This window comes from Neomonachus schauinslandi, chromosome 10 (assembly GCF_002201575.2).
Source record: "Neomonachus schauinslandi chromosome 10, ASM220157v2, whole genome shotgun sequence".
Lineage (NCBI taxonomy): Eukaryota > Metazoa > Chordata > Mammalia > Carnivora > Phocidae > Neomonachus > Neomonachus schauinslandi.
This window is the reverse complement of record NC_058412.1, coordinates 134,823,144-134,846,267: the sequence shown is the minus strand read 5'-3', so window position 1 is coordinate 134,846,267 and position 23,124 is coordinate 134,823,144. Positions and strand designations below refer to the sequence as shown.

At 57.0% G+C, this 23,124-nt stretch overlaps 1 protein-coding gene across 1 annotated transcript in view; it reads right to left on the bottom strand.

Annotated features, from left to right (window-relative positions):
• The window catches only part of PHACTR3 (phosphatase and actin regulator 3), a 219,301-nt gene that overhangs the window by 77,111 nt on the left and 119,066 nt on the right, over positions 1-23,124 (bottom strand). Inside the window, exons 3-5 of the mRNA XM_021677840.1 lie at positions 20,206-20,283; positions 13,669-13,851; positions 4,399-4,611 (exon numbers count right to left, since the gene is read on the bottom strand). Coding sequence (XP_021533515.1) covers positions 4,399-4,611; positions 13,669-13,851; positions 20,206-20,283 — 474 coding nt within the window. The remainder of the gene's footprint in view (positions 1-4,398; positions 4,612-13,668; positions 13,852-20,205; positions 20,284-23,124) is intronic.

Here is a 23,124-nt window from a genome sequence, read left to right as displayed (position 1 = left end):
ACTGTTCCCTTTGCCTGGAATGCTTTTCCCCTCCCCTGTCTGTACCAATCTCACTTCCTCAGGGAGACCTTCTGTGAATCCCCACCCTTGTGCAGAGCCCACCATACCTGCCCATAAGACTCAGGGCAGCCCTGACACCCCTTTCCTCCCACTTGGAATGAATTACTTCATCGGGTCCGCTCTTGTCACCCGACTGTGCACCTCTGGGCAGGGCCTGTGTCTGCTGTATCCCCAGGCCTGGCACTTGATGCGTGTGCAACAGACATCCATTTACATGAAATGAGTCTGAAGACTCAGAAGAGATTTGCTCAAGTCCATCCTAAGAAGGTGAGGCTTCCCTCCCCAACAGATACTTCCTGAATGTTCACTCCAAGTCCTGCACGGCGTCCGGTGCTCAGGGAGGCAGAAAGCATGAGTTTGCTCATTACACAGATCTGGCCTCCAGTCTCCATCTGCTACTTACCAGCAGGAAGACCCCCCCTAGGCAAGTCCCCTGAACGCTTGAAGCCTCAGCCTTCTTATCTGTAAAATGGGCCAAGAGCTCCCTGACAGGGCCAGCAGGAGCCCAGCTGCTGGGGTGGGGCCTGGCACCTACAACACTTCCACACACAGACTCGCTCCCAAACATGTCTCCACAGAGGCAGCCTCCAGGCTCCCCCAATTTGTTTGACCGGGTACAAATAAATTAACTCCCTTTTTAGCCTCAAAAGGGAGAGGGACACACACACAGATCTAAACCACTCCCTAAAAGACAAAGCCTTTCTGACGTAATCCTAGAATGTGGACAGTGTCAATAAAAAACAAACAACAACAACAAACCACATACACACAACTAGAAGAAAAACTAAGTCTCATTGAAACAGGTGATTTCTCTTTCTTCACAAGCACCTGCTTCTGTGGGCATAGCCAGGTAACACCAAACAGCCCAGGCCTTGCCCTCGATGGGCCTCGAGGCTGGCTGGATGGAGTCAGGAGAGGAAAAGCAGACAGAAAGCCAACACAAGAATTTTAGGGAGAGCTGAGCCAGGCAGGTGGGCTGAGCACACCTGGGATGGGGAGCAGGTGGGCTGGGCTACGGAGCTCAGGCGAGGCTTCTCAGCAGAAGGGCCATCTGATCTGACACCCAGGGGATGAGACGGTACCAGCCATAGGCAGGGCAGAGTAGGTGAGGGCTCCATCCGAGCATGGCCCCCAGAACCATCCCAGTTCTCTACACTCTGCCAGCTCCGCCCCTCCTAGGGCAGCCCCTGCTCATCATGGGGACCACCTCCCGGGCATGTGATGCTCTGCCATTGCCTGGAATCCTCCCTCTACACTTGCTAGGAAGGCATCACCAGCCCAGGGAAATGGAGGTGACCTGGCTTGCCTGGGCTCACTCAGCCTGGACTCTAAGTGCTTCCCACATGCCGCTCCACTGAGCACTTTCCCTGGCCCGCCTCGTCCAGCCTGCCTAGGGCACCTCTTACCGCTCCCATGTCTCAGATGAGGAACCAGGCTCCAAAGCCAACTCCAAGTTATGCCTCCAGGGTGTGGCAGGGGCTGGGATTGGAACACCTCTAAGTGTAGTTGGCAGAGGCCGCAGGACCCCCTTACAGAGGGGCGACTGTCCCCCAGCTGGGCAGGGGCAGCTTTGCCCTGAGGGGGTTAACTCACACGGGTCCTGGGTCCAGGCAGGTGAGACACAGGTGAGTCAATGAACCTCATGCAGTTCATACAAACAGGGGGCAAGGGTTCCAGCAAACACAAAAGCACTAGCTCACCTTAATGGGCTGGTGGGACTCAGGGGGCTGCCAGATAGGAAGACTTTTCAAGAAGAGCCAAAAATTTGGATTACAGGTAAAAGTTACATGTTTGACACATGTTAATATTCAACACATGTATTTGAAGGTTTAAAATGTTGGCAACCCATTAAAACAAATTAAACACCATTCAGACCCAGCAAGGCAAGTCTGTGAGTGGGCCTGGGGGCGGGGGGACGGGTCCTTGACCTCTGGTGGAGGCTGGGGGCACCGTCGCAGACAAGAAAGAGCCCCGGGGGGACTCCGCTTGTGCATGCTGTCCCCCTGGGTCCCAGTTAAGCCCAGGTAAGGGGCCTTTGTCCTCTGCTGCCACCTAGCGCTCACATGCTAAAGCAAACATTTTCCCCAAAAGAGAAGGAAAAAGAGGGAGAATGGAGAAAATGAAGACAAAGGTACCAAAATGGGGTCTCAGCCGTTAAAAAGAGATCCAGACCGAAACCACCCTCCCGTGCTCTCCCTGTTCCTAATCCAGTCCCCAGATTAGCACCCCTGATGTTCTGGAGCTCCTTGGAAGGAGAGGGCGGAAGTCAGAGGCACCAAATATGAGGCCCTCGGGACCCAGAATTTCGGCCGTGAGAACAGGCAGAGGAGTCACAGTAGGGGAACACGTGCAGCCTGAGGCCTGATCCGTCCCAAGCACAGCAGAGGCAGGACTGGGCTGCTGAGTTACCCAGGGACCAGAACAAATTATGTGTGAGACAGAAGAAAACGTGGTGGAGGCTGCCTGATCAGATGGATTTCCAGTTGTTTCAGGTCCCCATGGATGGAGAAGAAAATTATCATAAGACAGTAACAAGATGCAGGACAGCATGATTCTGCTCAAAACTTTTATCTGTGGGGCCCTGTCCCTGGCACACTGCAGGCTTGGACTCCTTCCCAGAGATGTAGAAACAGGCAGGCCGGGCTCAGAACACGCATCTGCTCCTTCAATCGCAGGCACACACACTCGCTGAGCACCTGCTATACGCCAGGTGGGGTCTTAGGCTGGTGTCTGGGATCTGGTGGGGTCTGGCGGGGTCCTTGCCTGCTGTCACCAAGTCCCACCAACTGGGTAGCTCAGAACAACAGGACTTCATTCTCTCACGGCTGTTGAGGCCAGAAGTCTGAAACCCAGGTGTCAGCAGGGCTGGAGCCTTCTGAGGGCTGAGAGAGAAAGATGCCAGGCCTCCCTCCAGCTCCTGGTGGCCGCTGGTGACCCCTGGCACACCCTGGCTTGCAGACAGGTCACTCCAATCTGTCTCCACCTCCGCATCATCTTCTGTGTCCTTTTGGGTCTCTTGTAAGGACATTCTCATTGGATTTAGGGCCCACACAAAGGCAGGATGATTTCATCTTGTTCCTGATGTAATTATGTCTCCAAAGACCCTTTGCCAAAGAAGGCCACATTCTGAGGTGCCGGGTAGATGTGAATTTTGAGGGGACATGTTCAACCCACTGGGCAAGGTGAAGTGATGTGGCAAATACCAGAAGGCAAGACGCATGTTGCTATGGGGTTGCAGTTGGGGTTGGGGACAGCTCCCCTCAAGGAGGGACAGCGAGGCCCAGGCACTGACCAGGTGAAGCACGGGGAAGAATATTGTAGCAGGAAGAGCAGTGGGAGGGTAATAGCCTCAAACCCAGAACCAGGGTCGAGTCTCATTAGCTGTGGGACCTGGGACATGTTGCTTGGAGCCCCCCGAGCCTCTGTCTCTTTAACTGTGAATTGGGCTCACATCCCCACCCCACCCCCGAGAGAGGCTGGCCCGCACATTAGGAACACGTGGTGTGTACTCGGGCCTCCTTGTGGCCCAGCAAGCGGGACGGAGAAGCATGGCGGGTGGAGGTCAAAGCTGCTCAGGTCTGCCATCCACATCCTCTCCATGCCCGCTGCCCTCAGAGGCAACAGGTGAGGATTTACATTTCAGAACAGTCACCGTAAGAACGTAATGGCCTGCTTTCCCCCTGAGACTAGCCGTGTCTCCTGTTTCTACCCGTGATGGGACAAGAAATGCCCAAACTCCAAAGGTGAATGTTCCGACTTCCTGGGATTATTCAGCCAGTGTGGCCAAAGCTACGGAAGTGGATGCTTTTTGGGGCCTCCCCCCAGCTGTGCTCCCCTCTCTGATCACCACCCTATAGGCCAGAGTTTATCTCTGGCTCTGCCTTGCAGGATGGAGCTCACTGGGGAAACACAGTGAAACAGAGATGAGCAGAGACTGTGAGAGCGAGAGATGGAAGGAGAGATAGGGACAGAGTAGGGAAGGAAGGGGAGAGGGAGAAAGAATAGGAAACAGAAGGACACCCAAACATCCAGACACATAGACAGACAGACAAAATCCTCATCCTGGGGGCTGGCTGCATCTTCCGCATTCAGGTTCTAGAAGACACTTTTGATTCCTGCCAACAGAGTGCCCCATTTGCTCAAGGGAGCCCGAGGGGTCTGCTCCTGACAACCAGAGCTCCCTGCTAAGAACTGCTCTCCTGTCTCACGTTTTGCTCCCCTGGACCTGCCCAGAACCCTGATCACAAAAGCCAAGGGTGAGAACCAGCCCGTGGTGGGCACCCCCCCAGGCTGAAGGTATGCATGAATGAATGGAAGGATGTGTACATGCGGACCCACCTGTGACGTTTTTCGTGGTTTTGGAGCCTGCCTTGGGCGGTGGGGTGGGCAACAGCGGGGGGCTGGGGAGCTGGCCCACGGATCTCTCCAGGGGTCTGGGAGGACTGTCCAGGGAGTCAGACCCAGCTAAGGCTTGAGAGGGTTCGTCAGTGGTCAGCGGGAGGTTGCCGGCGGCATCTGCTTCTTCACCTCTGGATGTGGACGGCATCTTGGCTGGTTCAAAGGCAAAACAGAGCATTCACAAGCCATTCTTCCTCTGGCTGGGGTGGATGGGAGCGAGGACAGTAAGGCAGCTTGGGCTGGGTGGGATTGTGAACAGGAACAGGGTACAGAGGGGATGTTTCAAATACAGACCTGACTTCTTGTGAGTTCAGAGGTCAGTGGAACTGCCAGAAGTAGACAGGGGGAGGAGGGGGAAGAGGAAGAGGAGGGGGAAGTGGGGGAGGAGGGGAAGGGACAGGAAGGGGAGGAGGGGAGAGGGAGAAAGGAACTTCAAGAGCACAGATAATTCTGTCCCTTTTCCCACTCAACAGGTGGTGCCAAAGTTCCTGCTCCCACCTGACCTGGGGATGGTGGCCATCACAGGTTTTGGAATGAGACCTGCCCAGGCTCCCATCAGCCCCTGCACCGTGATCCTGGTAAATTACTAAAACCCCGGTGCCTCCATTTACCCACATGTGACATCTGACAAACACCAACAGTCCCTCATGGGATTGTTGCAAGGTTTAAACGGGAAGTAACAAAAAGATGAGTAACTCAGCAGCTATTGACTTACAAGTCTGGTTTTTCACAGCCCTGGCCCCTGACAAGGAGGTCCCAGCAGGTGGTACGGGGAGGCAGGGAGGTCCAGCTTTGAGGAAGGGTCAGCCTGCCCAGAGCCCCGTGCCCGTCCCCTCTCCTTCCTGCTGCTCCCTGAGCAACATTCCCAAGCCTGTCTGCCCTCGGCCTTCTCCCAGTCCATGAACACTCCCTTTTCACTTCTCCCTCCATCCGGCTCAAGTTCTACTGGTCAGCACTGCACCACCTATCCCACAGACACCCCCAAGTCCTCTGCCTCACTTCCTTTCCATTTAGCTCCGTGGTGAGGCCTCTGCCCCCCAGTTCCGGGCCTGTGAGCACTGCAGGAGAAAGATGATGGAGGAACCCCGGTGTCCGCCCCCTCAGGACTGCCACGGTCGGGCTCAGCTCTGCCTCAGACTCCTGCCTCCAGCTCCTCACCTCAGACTCCCGCCTCCAGCTCCTCACCTCAGACTCCCAGGGGGCCTCACCTCCAGGGGAAACTGAGGCCTTCAGACCGGGGTGGGGGCACTCTTCTTGGATGCCTGACTCAAACACAACGGTCCCTGAAACCCCAGATCCTGATACAGGATCCCCATGCCCACCTGGGATCCCAGCACTCCCTGCCTTCTCAGAGCGTGCCCCAGGTGCCCAGCACGGTGCCTGCTATACATCTCAGCTTATTTTTTAAGACCAGCTGCGGAGGAAGATACAAACACTCATCAGGAACAGCTTGGTAGAGCTGGTCCTAAAGTCACAGTGTGGGTGGGATTCATCCATCAGGAAGGGTTCTGGAGGGTCTGATGGGCGGGGCGCTGTCCGCGGTGCTGAAAGCGCGGTGCTGGCCCCATCCCTGCCCTTCGAGAGCTTCCAAAGAAACTTCAGAAGTGGACACTGCACATTCCACGGATCCCATGTTATTACCATTTCTGTCCTTTTACTATCCACGGCTGACTCCACGGCTGGGACACTCTCGTGGCACAACATGGACAGGCCAGTTCCTCCCGCTGGGCCCTGGAGGTCTGGACAAAGTGAGTAGTGTAGGACCTAGACTCCACAGGTTCCCTTGGCTGTGCTGCCAAGGAAAAGGCTAACAGGGAAACTGAGCAGCCCAGGTCAGGGTCCCCACACCTGCATCGGCCAGGGCAGGTCCCCTTGATCTGTCTCAGCTGTCCTCAGTCTCTCTCAACACGTTCCTCTTCAGCCTCCAGACACCTGTTCCCTGGTTCCCTCCTGTGACATTGGCCACAATTGCCCAGCCTCTCACCAGCTCCACGTGGGCTGCCCAGGACCCAGCCCTCAGTCCACGGCTCCAACTCTCCCATCCAGTCCTCTGGCTTCAGAATCAATCCCATCTTTCTGTCAACCCTTGACCTTCCCTCCAAGCTCCAGACTCGTACATTATCAGCCACGGTGACATCTCCATCTGGAGGTCAGAAAGGCAAAATGAAACATTCCCAAACCCATCTCTTGATTTCCCAGGGGAAAGCCCTCCCCAGTCTTCTCCTCCCTCACTCTCACCCATCCACATCCATCCACCCATCCTGCAAATGTCCTGGCACAATTACGGGATCCAGGCCGCCTTCCAGGAGCCACAGACAAGTCACTAAACCAGACAGATCCTTCACCAGGCTTCCTACGCAGCTCACCAGCTGTGCAGCCACACTGGATACCCAGTGCCTTGCCCCTTGTATATAATTCATGGATAAATCCTGTGTGATCTACTTCCAAAATATTTCCCAGTCGTGTCCACTTTTCCTCCATGTGCAAGCTTCCATGGCCTCTAGGCTCCTCCCCTGTCACACCCCCTGCCCCAAATCCATCCTCAAAACCAGGGGTTAGGAAACTTTTTCTATAAAGGGTTTTGCAGGGCAGAGTGTCTCTGTTGGTACAGCAAAGTCCAGAAGGCTGGCCAATTCAAACAGCAAAACTCCCCTGTCTGTATCCAAAGTGGATATGTGCCACCAACAGAACTTTCTGAGATGCTGGACAGATTTCCTCCCTGTCCATTTCAGTAGGCTACCAGCCATGTGTGGCCAATGAGCAACTGACAAGTGGCCAGTGTGACTGGAAAGCTGAATTTTTATTTCATTTAGTTTTAATTAATTTAAGTAGCCATGCTGCTAGTGAGTACCAAGCTGAACAGGGCAGCTGCAGACTTCTGGGAGGGAGTCAATAGTCACAGCCCATACCCCCTCAATCAGAGAGAGACTGCAGGGTAAGCTTCTAACAGTTCCATGGAAATCCTCTCTTCCACCAGCCCAAGGTGGAATGCAGGTCCTCTACCTCTGCTCTGCGCTCCAGGGCCTAACACACCAGCAGATCTCACTAAAACGCCCTCCAACATCTTCCCATGAAACTCATCCAAGCTCATCACACATGGTCCCCTATATGTCCCTGACCTGTCTGGGGCTCCCCAGGCTGGGAAAGAGGTACTCCAACATCTTTTTCAGCCTACATCTCCCTCTACAGCTCATGTGAGTGTGTAGCTACCGTTATAGTTTGGAATCTTGTTGAAATTAGAACATTAACATCCGGGGCGCCTGGGTGCCTCAGTCACTAAGCGTCTGCCTTCAGCTCAGGTCATGATCCCAGGGTCCTGGGATCGAGCCCCGCATCGGGCTCCCTGCTCAGCGGGAAGCCTGCTTCTCCCTCTCCCACTGCTTGTGTTCCCTCTCTCGCTGTCTCTCTCTCTGTCAAATAAATAAAATCTTAAAAAAAAAAAAAAACATTAACATCCATTAAAGTCTTAAGTGCTAGATCAGAAAAAAAAAAAAAAGGAGAAGACAATGTCCGTTTTCCAAGTTCCCCACATTTGGGATCCTCCCTTCGGGAGGGGGGTGCTGTTCATGCACTCCCCTGACCAGCAGAGGTCGCTTCTCACCAACTGAACTCTCAGCCAAGATTCCTGTGTCATCCTACAAACCTCAGCGTAGGGCTCAGTGGATGAACAGAAGTGACTGAAGCTGAGCCAAGTTTGTACATCCATGACTTACTAGCACATTTTACGAAACATTCTGCTGACATGCTTCTGTGTGGCCCCACGTACTTCCTTAGGCAGGGGCTGATAAAATTTTTGTTTATGTCCAGGGACAGAGAGTCAATATTTTAGGCTTGGCAGGACAAGAGGCAAATCCAAGAATATTACATAGGTACTTCTGTAACAAGAGAAAAAGCTCTCCCTGCCCTTTAGCCTGGGAAGTGCTGCCCAGGTGGTGGGTATGCTTTGAGCCCATTTATCACCCGCTGGATACATTTCAAGACCAGGAGTGCCCAGTGCGACAAGAGGGTCCTGGTGGGCTGGGGGACAGCTGCTGTGTCCGGTTTCGCTGCACCCCAGTGACACCTGGCATGTCCTCGGTCTCAGCTTGGACAGCTAGCCATGGGCTCAGCAACTGGTGGAGTCCCAGGTGGAGGTGGGACGAGCCCAGGTTCTGAGCAGTGGGGAAGGGTGGCCACCGGCCAGGGAGGGGCGGTCTCCGCTCGGACTGGGTTCACAGTGCCAGCACCCTTGAACGTGCCGTGCAGACACAGGTGGCAGCCAGATCTGACCGACAGCCTGCAGTTTGCCATCCCCTCCTCTGCTTCAGAAACCCGCATTCCAGAGCATTCTAGAAGCAGAGTGAAGGTGTATCCCCTGCTTGATGCTATTTTGGGCTATAGAATATTATGGTTAAAAACATGTCTGGGATCAAACTCCAGCTTGCTGCTTCTGGGCTCTGTGGTCTCGGATAAGCAACAGCCTCTCTAGGCCTCTGCTTTCTCAGCTTAAAAAAAAAAAAAAATTGGGCTGTTAAGAAAATACAATGAACATAGTACATGCTTTCTGAATGCCACTTTCCTTTTTAATTGGTGCACTCATGGGAACGCCAGAGTCCGCCCCTGCCCAGCAACAATCACTGAACAGCCACCGGTCCCGTTCAAAGCCAAAACAACAGATCCTTCTGGGCTTCTCAGGGAATGCTCTGTTGCTGGTGTAGCACCTTCCCAATAAAACCAAGAAAAACAAAACCACCCCAAAAACAAGGGTCCAAAGTCAACCCAAACCACCAAACTCAAACTGAGGGTCAAAGAAAACAATGGTCAGAATCTTTGACAGCATTTTCTTCCTAAGATATTCGTGATGTTTGGATAGAACTCCCACTACCCCCCTCCAAACCCACTCAGCAGTTGTGGGCACGTGGAAGCCACAGACCCAATTTGGGTGTTCCCACCTGGCCAAGGAGTTGCGTCTCTGAAGCTGGGAGCTTCCTGACACACATGTGGTCCCTCCCTCTCCCCCAGCATAGTTTGCAGAAGTCTGCTATTTAAAAGAAAGCAGCTAACCCTCCAGGACACAGTGAACACCACAGCAGAAGTCCGCAGGGGGTGCCCGAGGACACAAGGTCATCCCATTCTGGGCCCCCGGACATTTCCATGAACTTGCTGGGTCCAAGAAGAGAACCCAGGCACTCCCCTGGGTTTGAGCACTCCCCTGGCACAGTCGCTGCCTAGAATCCAGCTTTCTCTGTTACGCATTACTAACAGCACAGAGGGACGGGCCCACAAGCAGGTGGCTCCATCGGGTGCTGATGCGCAGGGTGTGGGGACAAGAACGAGAGGAGAACAGCGTTCGATCACAGCCGGTCGCCCCAAGCTCTGCATCAGGCCCTGCAGACCTGGGACCCCATCATGCTTTAACTACAGCAGCGCCCCCTTATCTTCAGGAGATACGTTCCAGGACCCCCGTGGATGCCTAGAACCATGGAGAACGCCGAACCTGACGGGTCTTGGGTCTTTTCGTCTAGATGCCCATCTAAGATACATACAATTCATAGATTTGGCCCAGAAGAGATTAACAATAACTTGTAGAACAGAACAATGATAACCACATCCTGTAATAAGGGTTCTGTGAATGTGTCGCTCTCTCAAAAGATCCTACTGGGCTGTAGTCACCCTTCTTGTAATGCGCGAGGATACGAGCCTAGGTGCGGAGATGCCCCTCGTGGCAGGGGCACAGGCCTGGCACTGACCACTAGGTGCGGAGATGCCCCTCGTGGCAGGGGCACAGGCCTGGCACTTACTGTTGACCTACTGGCTGCACGTCAGGAGGAGACGCATCTGCTTCCAGACAGCTGCTGACGGCGGGGAACTGAAACCACAGAAAGCAAGGCCACGGATGGGGGTGGGGGCCACTGCATTCACCACATAAGGATGAAGCCCAAAGCAGGTCACCCCCATGGCAACACAGAGGTGGCTCCGCAGACCAGGCTCTTGACCTTCACAGAAGGGGCCAGGCAAGGGCAGGCAGGTGAGGCCGTGTGGGGGGCAGCCAGTGGCCATGGCTCTGCGGAAACACCAGCTCTGGGGGGAGAGGGGGGCACGTTGATGGCTGGAAAGAAGCTGGCTGCACATGAAGATCTGGGTGAAAGCTCATTTTTAAATGTTGACTTGCAATTTTTTAAGCAGGGAGTTTAAAGTCTGTTAGGTTATAACGTGCTCCCTCCCTGAAGGGCTTTGCTCAAGCCCAGGCTTCTCAACAGAGACCTGGGCCCCAGGGGTGGCCAGTGTTCCTGGGGCAGAGCTCCAGGCCTGCAGGGCTGCCAGAGACCCCGGTGGTGACCTCCCCCTGCCCCCCCCAGCTCAGTAGCAAAATGCAGGTGGACCCACATCCCCAAACACACATGCTGACAGAGGCGGCACGTCTGGGGCATCTGCAGGCAGCTGGATCCTGCGTGTTACATGCATTCGTCCCCGAGAGAGGCTTTTACTGTGAGGACGGAGTACTTGGGGTGTGTCAGGATGGAGTTAGGGGATTCCGTAATTTTAGCAACCCTGAGAGGTGGGGCGGCATTATCCTCATTTATAGTTGACAACACAAGCTCAGAGAGGTTGAGGGACTTATCCACTGTCACACAGCTTAGTTGAGCATTCAGCCATGTGTCAAACCCGGGGTGGCCTGCTATCAAACACGTTGCCTGAATTCCCTAACTCCATACCTCAGGTTAAACGAGCTGGTGGGTGTGTAGTGCTTAGAATGGAACCCTGCACACAACCTGTCTCCGTTAGAGATTTCAGACTGTTCTCCATGTTCCCGTACTTTGGTTTGCTGCGTTTTCTTCTACGTGAACTCCAGCTTTTCATTTAAACTTGTTTATTTGGGGGAAAAGCCCTTCACTACCCTCCATGAGAAACCCATTCCCCTTGTGCTAATGAGAACAAACATCACCATTAAAAAGTTTTCTAGTGATTCGCCATGAGCCACCTACGTGAACTCTCTCCTACCCCAGGGACACAGGACCCCATTGAGGGCAGGGATGGGGTGTGCGGCTTGAGGAGGACATCGTCACGGCCCCACACGGACCAGGGCTGGTGGTCTGGCTCGCTCCCCAGGCCCTGGCCCACCCTGCAGCCTGCTGCCCTTTGCACAGGGTGAACCCATGGCGCCTCCCCATCCCCTGGGTTCCAGCGGACTTCAGCTCCTCTCTCTCCATCTCACCCTGGCTCTGGCCACACATACAAACCGTTCATTCCGTGGAAGTCCCGTGGTCGGCTCTGCTCCCTGGCTAACCACAGCCCGCCGAAACCCAGCCTGCGGGCTGCTTCTGCAAGTACGGTTTGCGGGCACATAGCCACGTGCTTTCGTTTGCACATCTTCTGTGGCTGCTCCCGGGCTACACGGAGGGACGTGGTTTCATCAGGAACCTTCTGACACAAAGGCAACCATAGTTACGTGGCCCCATGCAGAAGCAGCTGTGGACCCTGATTTCAGTCTTTGCAAAGGTTCTTCCCCCATCAGGGAAGCTCTTTCCTTTCCTCTCTGCCTGGCCAATGCTATTCATCCCCGGGCTGCCCCAGCTCCCAGGCTCAGGGAGGAGCCCTGTGTGCACGCCCACGGTCACGGACTTCGCTGAGGAGGGTCGGCAGATTTGCTCACCTCCTCCCATCACTCTGGGGGACGAGACCCAGACACGTTCGCCATTATGACCCCCGACCAACAGACCGCCCAGGAGAAAGTCCTTAATACAAACCTGTGGTCTCCACAAACGAACTCTGTGCTCAGGAATTCCATCCCTCCACCAAGCATGCAGAGAAAGAGAGCACCTGAGGTTGGGGAGGGGGGCAGGCAAGGGCAACAGGCACATTCCTCCGAGCTGAGCAGGCAGAAGGAACCAGCCACAGAGAAGCGCCCGGCAGCAGCGGTGAGCCCCGCAGAGCCGGAGGCTCTGTGGCCAAGGGCAGGGCTCGCCTGCAAGGACCTCAGGTGGAAAAACACCAACCACCACCCTGACAGAGTTTGGTGTCTGGGGACACTGGGACTGTCCCAAGGGTCACAACCCTTCAGACCCCAAACTCCTACCACATCCCACGCTGGGGTGAAACCGGAGAAGCACAGCCACACCCAGGACGGACAGAGCAGACCTCTCGGCAGGGGCCTGCCGACCCTGGAGGGGTTTCGCTGGCCGGGGCTGCTGGTGAAACGTGGAGGCGCAAGCCTTGTTGGCAGAAGGAGGCCGCAGAGAACAGATGTCCACCCGGCTCTGAAGCCAAAGAACCCGGCGGGCCCGTCCACACAGCCTGGACTTCCAGCCTCCCACACGTGTGAAGACCGCCCGGCTTCAGCCCCCACACCGTGCCTGACATATTTTTGCCTGGCTACTTTACGAGGGAAAAAGCTCCCAGCTTGACAGGGAGGTCCCCCTGAATATTTCTATAAAAACGCTGCTAATGGGTCCGAAAAAGAGGGCACAGATATTTCAAAGCACCCAAGGGCTCATTTGATGGGTTCATGTCTGGTTACGTCTCCACCTTCTTTTTCTCTCCACCTTTTCCCTCAGCCAGCACCTGTCCCGGTCTAGTCAATTAAAACCACCACCACGGCCGTCACTGTCCCCAGTGACGACCCAGCGCGGCTCCTCCTACCTTCGAACAACCCTGAATACGAAGTACTGCTGTTCCCATTTCCCGGAGGCTGGAAATAAGGCTTTGAGCAGCACACCCAGCATGCCCCACGGAGACGCGGTGAGGAGAGCCCGGCACATGAGGAGCGAGGCATTCGGCAGCCCCGCCAGCACCCCGAGGCTCCAGGCGCCGTGTGGCAGGCACGGAGGCCAGGCTCCATGGAGGAGGCAGCCCCCTGCTGAGGATTTAGGCCACTAGGAAGGTCCCTCTTCCTCATCCTGCCTCACAGTCTTGGGCTCCGCTAAGATGCTCCCACTGGACACTGGCTCCCTTGGAGAGCATTTTCCCGCTCAGAGGTTCCCAGCAGCAAGCAACCACGTCCCAGGAAGAATGTATATGGGGAGGCCACCTGTGAACGTCTTCAAGCACCGACACCTCCAGGCTGTGCCAGGCTTGGGAAGAGCAGTAGAGAGAAATGCTCTGGCAAATGTTGAAACCCAACCACAGGGCAGAGCATGGCAGGGCCTGGAGCCCAGAATGCTACCCGGGGGGCCACCCAGGCCAACGGCTGTCCCGACAGCAGCTCAGCCCTGTACGGTCTATGGCCGGTACCTGCGTCGTCAGAATAGGAGTCCGAGGACAGCGGCTCGTCCAGGGAAGACTGGTCTGGCCCAGTGGCCAGAGGGCTTCCGGGCGGGGCTTCTTCTGAAGTCAGCGTCTCCTGCTTGGGGGTGGAGGGCTCGCTCTGTGAGGCCCGGGGCCCTCCGTCAGGGCTGCAGGCTTTGCTTTCAGCATCTGCAAGGAAAGCCAGCCGTCAGCCAAGCCCACATCTCCCTTCCTACATGCTTTCACTCGTGGGAGGGGCCTTCCTGGGAAGCGAGCCACCCCAGGCCCCGGCATGGTACCCCCACGTCTCTTCCCCACACCTCCTGGGACTCCTTCTCCACATCCAGGCTTCCTAAGGAGGCCCAGGCACTGCCATGCCCCCAGCCCCCTGGTCTGTCCACTGCCTGCCCGTGGGAGACTGGCCAAAGCCTCCACCCACATCGGTACCCCCGTGGTGCCCCCGTTCCCATGCTGGCCTCTGCCCTCTGGCTTGCTTTGGCCAATGGGGCCATGAAGCAGCAATGCCTTCAAAAGTGCCCGCACGCTCCCACAATCGAGCCGCCGCCTGTCCTCGCTGCTGGGACGCACCGGGCCAGCAGGCTGGGGACGGGAGGCACGGGTACAAAATGGAGCTGCTCCTGTCCGGCCAGCAGAGGCCAGCCCCAGACGGGACCACACATGCCAACGGCTGTCTGCCCTGAGGTGCTGCAGGTGTTACGGAACATTCTTGCAGCTACAGGTAACCAATCCGCTCCCGCGCCCACCAAACGGGGTGGGACTATTGGTCCCCTGGCACACAAACCATTCTCCATCGCCCACGGTATGCCTGGGCCTGCATCCACCCCCGGGAGAAGGCAGGGAATAAGAAGAGTCAATCCCAGCTGGGTCACGCTCTGAGGCACTGCAAGCCCAGGACTGAGGGGGCTCAGAGCAGGGAGTCCCTGGGTGTAGACAGGTGGCCTTCTCAAAAGAAATGACCCCAGGCTCCCAGCAGGGCTGAAAGGAGGACTCAGTGGCTCCCCTTGCTTGGGGCTCAGTTGCTGGAAACTTTGAGGGTCTGGCCTATGATGGGTTGATCATCTCCAACGTCCTATTTTACCAAAGAGGGGCTTAGTGCTCAGGGGCGCAACTGGTCCCATCCCATGGCCACCAGATGGCAGGTCTGGGCTCAGAGACACAGCCAGCTGGTAACAATCACCACTTCCGAGATGCAGAGCACAGACCAGCACATGAAGCCCCGCACGCCCTGCTCAGATGCCACATCCCGTGCACAAGGCCACCCTGCACAGAGCAGCACCGCGGGGTCACGAGCCTGGCTCAGGACAACTGCCTCCCATCACTGTGCGGTGTTGGGAGTCGATCTCAGAGTCAGAGCTCCCTTCACCCCGGCCAGTCTCAACCCCCACCTGCTGCCCTCCGGTCCTCCAACAATGTCCCTTTCACCCCGGAAGTGGACTGGTTGGACAAGAAGTAGAAGGTCAACCTCCCCATGCACCCCATCCCACGGCAGACGTCTCTGGCGTCCACTTCCTCACCTCGGAGATGGGGAGAATGGCGTCAACTACTTACTTCATGGCACCCATGTGGGAATTAAATGGGCTCATCTACACAACACACCTGGCAGAAAGGAGGCCATGTGCTTGTAATGATCCTTACTACTGTTGATGAACTCTGACGAGCAGGACTGACAGCCCAGCCCCTTGGCTGGGCGCAGGTGCCCAGATAAAAGCAACAGGCTTCCCCAGGGGAGCCCTCACTGCACCCAGGACGTGGGCCCAGCCCACGGCGTGTGACCCCACAGGGACTGAGTGGTCACCATGGCCCAGCACGCCCCCCAAGGCCACAGCCCTCTCCCCAGGAAGGGCAGAAAGGTCAGCCAGGCTGGAAGTCTGGAGATCTGGGGCTGGGAAGATCTCATCTCTGCAGCCGTGTCCCCTGACCAGAGGGTCCTGATGAGGGGTCAGCAACCTTTCCCAAAAAAGGAGCAGAAGGCCAGTATTTTAGACTTTGTGGGCCACATGCCATCTGGCCCATACTGTGTAGTCTTTGTGCTGTTTTTTTTTTTTTTTTTTTTTTTTTTTACAAAAAACACTTTAAGTTTAAAAACCATGACTCAGCACAAGGGCCTTCCAAAAACTGGTCCTGGGCCAGGAACAATGTGCAGACTTGCACCAGAGTTCGTCGACCAACCCCGACCCAGGAAAAGACCCAGACGCCAGCCAGGAGAACACACCCAGTGCACGCGATGAAAGGTCGCAAAGCTCAAGCTCAAAACCGTACCTCCCACCACCCTTGCTCAGGACCGGTTTACACGTCCTCCCCATACGGCTGGGACAGGCTCTGCCACCAGCTTACTTGGTCCTTGGCAACAGAGGACAGAGGACAGCCAGCCCCGCCAGAGACACCACATGGGTACCCAGCAAGCTCTGTGTCAGATGAACGCACACCTTCACCAGGTGAGACCGCAACCCACCGTTGACAGAGGCGGACTCCGAATCTTAGACAGGACGGGCCATTTGCTGCCAGTGACGGACACCCCCCCATCACCACCAACACCACAGCGGTCAGAACACTGAACCTGGAAGGCCCAATGGTCTGCAGCCTGCCACCAGCTCGGCAGAGGCTCCACCAGACAGGTCGTCGGAGCATCCTCCACCTGCGTCCCAGCTCAGGGCACCTGCAGGACTCTTCTGGACCATGCTCAGAGCCCCCGTTCACAGTCCTGCTCAATGAAAAGTTACAGTTCCCAAAATAGCGCTGCTGGCAGGGCGGTTGCTAAGGAACGCTGGCTGGGGCGGGGTAGCTGTGGGTGGCTGTCCCCTGTACCTCACTGTTCCGCCAGCCCTCCCTCCAGGCCGATCTCCATCGGATGCCCATCCTCCCCGAGGGCTGTGGGGGGAGCACAGAGCGGAGCACCTGGGTTACGCGGAGCAGCCGCGGTGACCGGGAACGTGCCGCAGACTCGCACACACGGCCCCCGGCCACACAGAAGCCACCCGCTCTTAATTTGTCACTCTCCACCCCCACCCCCTCCAGGAAGGAAACCTCGTGCCTCCCAGGTCAGTGGACACAACACCAGGGTGACAGCGATCTCTTCTATCCCGTGGTAGAGGGTGAAATTCCTTCAGTTAAGAGAATGCCAGGGCGCCTGGGTGGCTCAGTTGGTTAAGCGACTGCCTTCGGCTCAGGTCATGGTCCTGGAGTCCCGGGATGGAGTCCCGCATCGGGCTCCCTGCTCGGCAGGGAGCCTGCTTCTCCCTCTGACCCTTCCCCCTCTCATGTGCTCTCTGTCTCTCTCATTCTCTCTGTCTCAAATAAATAAATAAAATCTTAAAAAAAAAAAAAAAAAGAGAATGCCAGGCAGACACCTTCGGGAAGATGGAGGAATGTGCAGGCTCCTAACCTGCTGCCTTTGGGTGAGGACAGAGTGGAGGGGCCGGTGGGGCGCTGGCTGGCCCCCACCTGTCACTGCTGGGTCAGAGGAGTGTGGCCAAAGCAGGGAAGACAGAGTGGGGGAAGGGTCACCTCCTCCCTCCCCCCCACACCTGGTCCAGGTCCTTCCCAGGTTCCAGTAGATGACCAAACTTTCCAGAACAAGAAGAGGGGTGGGTCAGGCTGGTTCATAAAATGCTCGGGTTCATAGGATCACAAAACAACACCCCCAGTGAGGGACACAGGCTCGCCCCCCCCACCGGGACTCTCTCCTGCCGGCCCTGCCAGGAGGCAGTTCGCACCGTCATGCTGCTCAGCTTTGCAGGCAAACTCCCAGGTGACAGACATGGGGGGGTGCGCATGTGTGTGGGTTTGTCCTGGCCAAGGAAGCTCAAGTGTGAGGTCGGGGGCGGCTCTGCAGGGTCTGTGCTCGAGCCCACGGGGGCCTCTCTGGGCCCCTCGGTCACGGTCACCCACACCCTCCAGCCAGGTGCCTGCTGGGCCTGAAGTCCTGGGGACAGCCCTGGGCGTAGGCTCCGTAGCATGGCCGGCCACAGGGAGGCGCTCCGGCTGCAGACACACGCCTGGTTGAGAACAGGTGGTGGCAGCCCAGGAGTCCTCCATTCAAACCCAGGAGGACTCACCCGCACCTGCACCAGACAAAGGCCTGGGAGGGGAGGGGGCTCACAGCTCCGCTCCCAACCCAGAGCCGGGAGGGGGCTCCACACCCTCGCCAAGGATTCCTAGCAGTGAGCAGGAACGCTGGTTCTCCCAACACCAGGATGAATGAGGGGACGCACATGGCCTGGCTAGGGCTGGCCTTCGCCCCCAGCGGGAAAAGGCATTTTCTAAGCAAGTGCGTGGCAGAAATACCAGTGCAGGGCGGTCTTTACCCCAGGGGCCTGCTGCCAAACACCGTCCTAGATCCCCTTGTCCCTGCACACTCAGGGGCGGGCGCACAGGCAGGAAAGAGTTCCACAGAACAAGAGCACGTCCCCTCCTCTCCCCGACCCCAGGCCCCTTCCCAGAAGCACCCTACAACCCTGCTAACACGTCACCCTCAGCAAGACCCCCGGCAGGCTCGCTGCAGACCCACTCAGCCCACGCCCCTGCACCGCCCTGGGCTTGTCACCCAGCAGCTTCTGGGGGGTGCAGGGAAGATGCAAGGCTCTGTCGGACCGGGGCCCCCTCCCCCTTTCCAGTATCCCTGCACCTCACCCACCTTCTCCCCTTCCTCCATGGGGCTCTGCTCACGCTGCTCCTCCCAGCTGGAAGATGCGCCCTACCTCCCCGCACTCTGCTTCTCAACTTTGATGGCACCAAAGCCGGAGGCAGCTGGGAGGTTTACAAAGCACAGATGCCTGGGTCCCACCCCCGAGCGTTTAATTGACACTCTCCCCAGGTGATGCTCGTATGCAGCAGGCTCTGAGAACCGGCCTGTTCTCCTTTGCCCTGGGGTCCCACTGAGACATCACGCCCTGCCCCCGCCCAGGCCGGGACCCGTGTCTCGTTCTCCGGATGCTCAGCTCCGCTGTGACTTTCTGTTGATCTGTGGGATTATCTACCGTGGCATCAGTCCGTGAGCGCATTTCCAACTCTTGGGGAAGGATGCTGTTTGTTGGACCCACCTGGTTCCCAGTTCATAATCACTCAGCCAGAGTGTGATCTAACGTGGGGGTTGGCAAATGACATGCTGGGGGCCAAAGCCAGACACCGCCTGCTCCGTGTGGCCCGTCAGTCCATCAGACGACATCTTTAACAAAGGTTCAGAGTTGAGGAAAAGCAGAGCCCCCCTTCCATTCTGCAGCCACCCCTTTATTTTTCTGACAGGAATCAAATCCACACCTCTGTTCCCTCTTCATTCACCAGCGATGATAATTTCTATGATAGATGATAAACAGGCCTTTAATGTTGTTCTCATCTTCCCTTCCCCTTCCCCAAGGTCCAAAGGAAGGTGTGTTGGCAACATATTCAAAATGCAGAGTTCAGAGCTGCTTTGTCCCATCCTGACTAAAACAGTCCGAATTTCCATCAGCAATGACATTCCCCCAAATCTGAGGGTCAGACTTTCAACACCGGAGCTCCACAGCACTGGGGACCAAGCGCCCCATTCACACGCAAAGTTCCATCACCCAGAGTAAGCACTTCCACGCCTGGTTTCCCAGGAACGCGGCATCATCGAAACCCTTCCCCCCTGCGGCTGAAGATGAGAAAGGAGAGCAGAGACCACCGTGGGTTTGAGAGAGGCCAGAGGCAGAGCCTGTTACACATCGGGGTACCCCGGCTTCCCTGGTCCTGAGACCTGGGCCAAACCACACAAACACTGAACACAGAGACAGGAGTTCCATAGGCTCGCACAGCCTCGGGGAACTGACCCCACGAGGCCAGGCCCCCCGGTCGGGAGGCAAGAGCGTGGTCGGGCTGCCGAGAGAGCTCCCGGCCACGGCGAGGTCCGCCGACACCGGAGTCTCCGGAAGGATGAAGCACGGAAGGTGTGCGTCAGGACCCGAGTCTGTGCCTCCTCGTCACCGAGAGCGCAAGACCGGGCAGGGAGCTCCAGAACTTTGTGCATGAATGGCGAGCGGTAACAGCCAGTGTCAGCCACGGGCAGACGCCCCCGTGGTGAGACCTCCAGAGCAGGGTGTGGACGGCGGCTGGGCCCTGGGCTGCGTGACCCCGGAGCGACCCCTCCTGGACCCTCACGTTCCTCGTCTGCACAGTGGGGTCAGCACGGCCGGGGGGCTGGGGCGCAGGGAAGGGGTGAGGTGGGTCAGCGCCCAGAATACCGTCGATGCTTCCCAAGGGTGGACAGGGTACTAGAGGGCCGTGTGAGGCAAAATAACCTGCCCGAATCGGGGGTCATGATGGGAACTCAAAAAAGAGGCCAACGCCATGAGCTCGGGGGACGCAGGACGGAGGGCCAGCCCGCCCCTTCGCCCGACAGGTGACTGCTCTCAGCTCTATGCCCCGTGCACAGGTGGCCCAGAACCTCAGGACGGGCCGACGGGGAACAGCCGCTGACGAGGCCTCCTTGGGCCCAGCCCCTGCATCTGGACACCGGGCGCCCCCGATCGCTGCTCCGCCCTGGACGGGCCTCCGGGCCCCACTTACCCCGCTCCATCATCTCCAGCAGACCCTTCTTGATGAGCTCCTCCCGACCTTGCCTGCCGACCATCTTCTTCTCCAGCGCTGCACAACACAAACATGCTGGTGAGTCACGGGCACCACGGGCCTGCCTGCACGCCCCGCTTACAACAGGGGCCCACGGGGTTGGGGGCCACGGTGGCAGGGGCGCTTGTCCAGGAATCCCAAGCTTTCCTACCACGGGGTCTGCCGAGCGTTGCAGATGCACGTGGAAGGAAGCCCATTCGGCGGGCTACTTGAGGCAATAATTTCTGTGATTCATCTGAAAAGCGACGCCTCGGATAACCTTATCGTCCCTAAACTGACTTCCTGTCCATTCCCACCCTTTGCCAAATGCTCCTTAATGTCCCCACCCAGGACTGCATCTTCTTTCCACCCCCAACGCCCTGGGGCACTTCTCTGCGGGTCCTGTTCTCTTTAGCTCACTACATCCTGACAGCTCTTGGGGTCTGTCCACAGAATGGTCCTCTGTGTCACTGCCCCACCAGAGGTGCCTCCGATAAAAACCCCAGCTTCAAGCTTTCAAAGAAGTCACCAAACAGGGAGGGAGGGACCAGCCTCCCCCACCCCAGACCCCACGGTTCTGGTTCTCCTCAAATCCTCCTCAGAACAGCCTTCCCGCCGGGCAGCTCGCCCCAGACTCCAAGCAGGGGCCTCACTCTGCTGGACAGCCTCTTTTCTTGATCTGTCCAGAAAACGATTTGCCTACAATAGAACTCGGTTTCCAAATACCACCCCATGCAATACCTTGGACCCCATTACAAACACGTAATGGCAATGAAGTTATGTATTTAAAAATATTTACTGAGCACCTACTATGTGCCAAGTGCTGGGTATGCACTGGGGAGTCCCTGGGGAGCAGAACCAATTCAGCCCCTCTCCCTCCAGGGCTCTAGGGGCCTTTGGGGGAAGCAGGCAGTGATAACGGGGCTGTTCTAATGATCAGAACTAATAAAGCGTTTACTGAGCACCTATCTGTGGCAAGCATGGGGGAGAAAGAAAGGTACGGCCTCTGATGATGGGCATCTACAAATGGGCGAGTGGAATGACCTAGAACAGGAGGGGGTCTGGGAAACCGGCTGTGCTGGAATGTCAGGGCTGGCCTCCCCGCAGGTGTTCACACCGAGAGCTGAGCATGAACAGGGAAAACCCAAACATTGGGAAGAAGACATTTTCAGGTAAAGGGAACATAATGTCCTTTCTTAGTCCAATTTCCAGGAGCCGGAAGTATGCAAGAAACGGAGAAATTGAACCCTGACTTGGGGAGGTGTATGTAGAGAGGCCGTCGTCCGGTCTAACAGATGGGGTGAGCAGAACTGGGGTGGAGGTCTGAAGAGCCAAGAGACCCCATGGTCCGGCCAGCCCGGGGTGGTGTTCACACACAGGACAGCACCTGCCCTGACTCCTGAGCCTCCCAGTGACCCAGAGAGGCAGCTGCGAGGGTCTGCTGTCCCCATCTCGGGGGACTGCCCCAACCGAGCAGGTGCCGGCCCCGGGGCCCCCTTCCCAGACCGCAGTGTTGGGGAGTCATCCTCGTCACGCCGCCCATGCTTGCCCTTCCTGAGCCGCTGTTGGCTTCGTTTGTCTCTTTAAATCACGTTTAGATTTACTTCCTCATGCTAACCAACAACGCCTGTGAAATTGGGGATTCGATATACTGAAATAAATAACATCCCACACTTTGGGGGGAAGAATGGTTTAGTATAAATAAATGAAAGGCAGTCCTGTTCCTCAGATTTCCAAATGCCTGATAAAGGGCCCCCAGGTGGGGATCCCGCAGGTATTAACCTGCAAACCTTCAGTGCACCTGCAGGGACCCCCAGCATCCTGATGAACTTACAGGTCACTCCCCTGCAGCACGGTGCTGAGGGGGCCTGGGGCGTGGAGTCCGCAGATGCATAGCTCCAGCCTCCAATTCTACGACCCAGAGCACATCAGGGGCTCCCGAGGTTACAGAGGTCACCGTGCCCTGGCCCCCTATGCCTTCCCCAACTCAGTGCCTTTGCATTCCCTCTGCTACGATGCTGTTCCCTGCTTTTCTCAAGGGGACAGTTAGACCTGGGCTCAACAGTGTTCCTCACCTGAAACTTCTCAGATCATCCAGCCCAAAGTGAGACCCAGCTCTGCGCACCTCCTCCCCAGCACCTGCTCAGCTCCTCTGCGGCCCCGCCAGAGCCGTGACGTCTCCCGGGCTTGTGCACACGCTCGCTGGCCTGTCGCCCCCATCCCCACTGGGCAGAACGCTCTAAGCGCGCAGGGCCTGCGTCCCCCATCTACTCTGTGCCTGGCACACAGCAGGTGCTCAGGATTCCTGCAGTGACACTGATCTGCTTTCATTCTCCACACGGAGGACTGGTCAATCAGCTTCTTGGGGGGTTAAGAAATCATTCATAAAACATGTAACAAGTGTGAGTGGAGGGCCTGCTGCTGTTAGCAGCCCCTTCCCCGCCCCCATCGGCTCTGTCTCTGCAGCCTGCAGGGCTCCGAGGCTGCGCGGGAGACCGGGGCCCCGGGGACGCTAAGGAGAGCAGCCTGAGACCAGCACTTCCCAGGCTGGTCCCCAAGGCCTAGACTAATTCCACGGCTCCCTCACTAATGGTTTCCAGCCGTAGCTAACAGTATACGGCTCAGCAGTGTGGCCCAGGGGGAGCTGAGATGCGGTCTCCCCTGGGGTTTGCTTCTCGGGGCACCGACCTCCTTCCCCTTCACCAAGGACACCCTGTCATCCGGGAGCCAGACCGGAGCCAGGCTGCCAGGGCTCACACCCCAGCTCTGCGGCCTCCTGGCTGCTCGAACCTGGGCCTGGCTCCCCGCCCCTCCCCAAGATGGGCGGGGTCCCAGGAAGAGCGCTGGCCCATGGGTTGGCCCTGAGTGTTCACTCGGTCA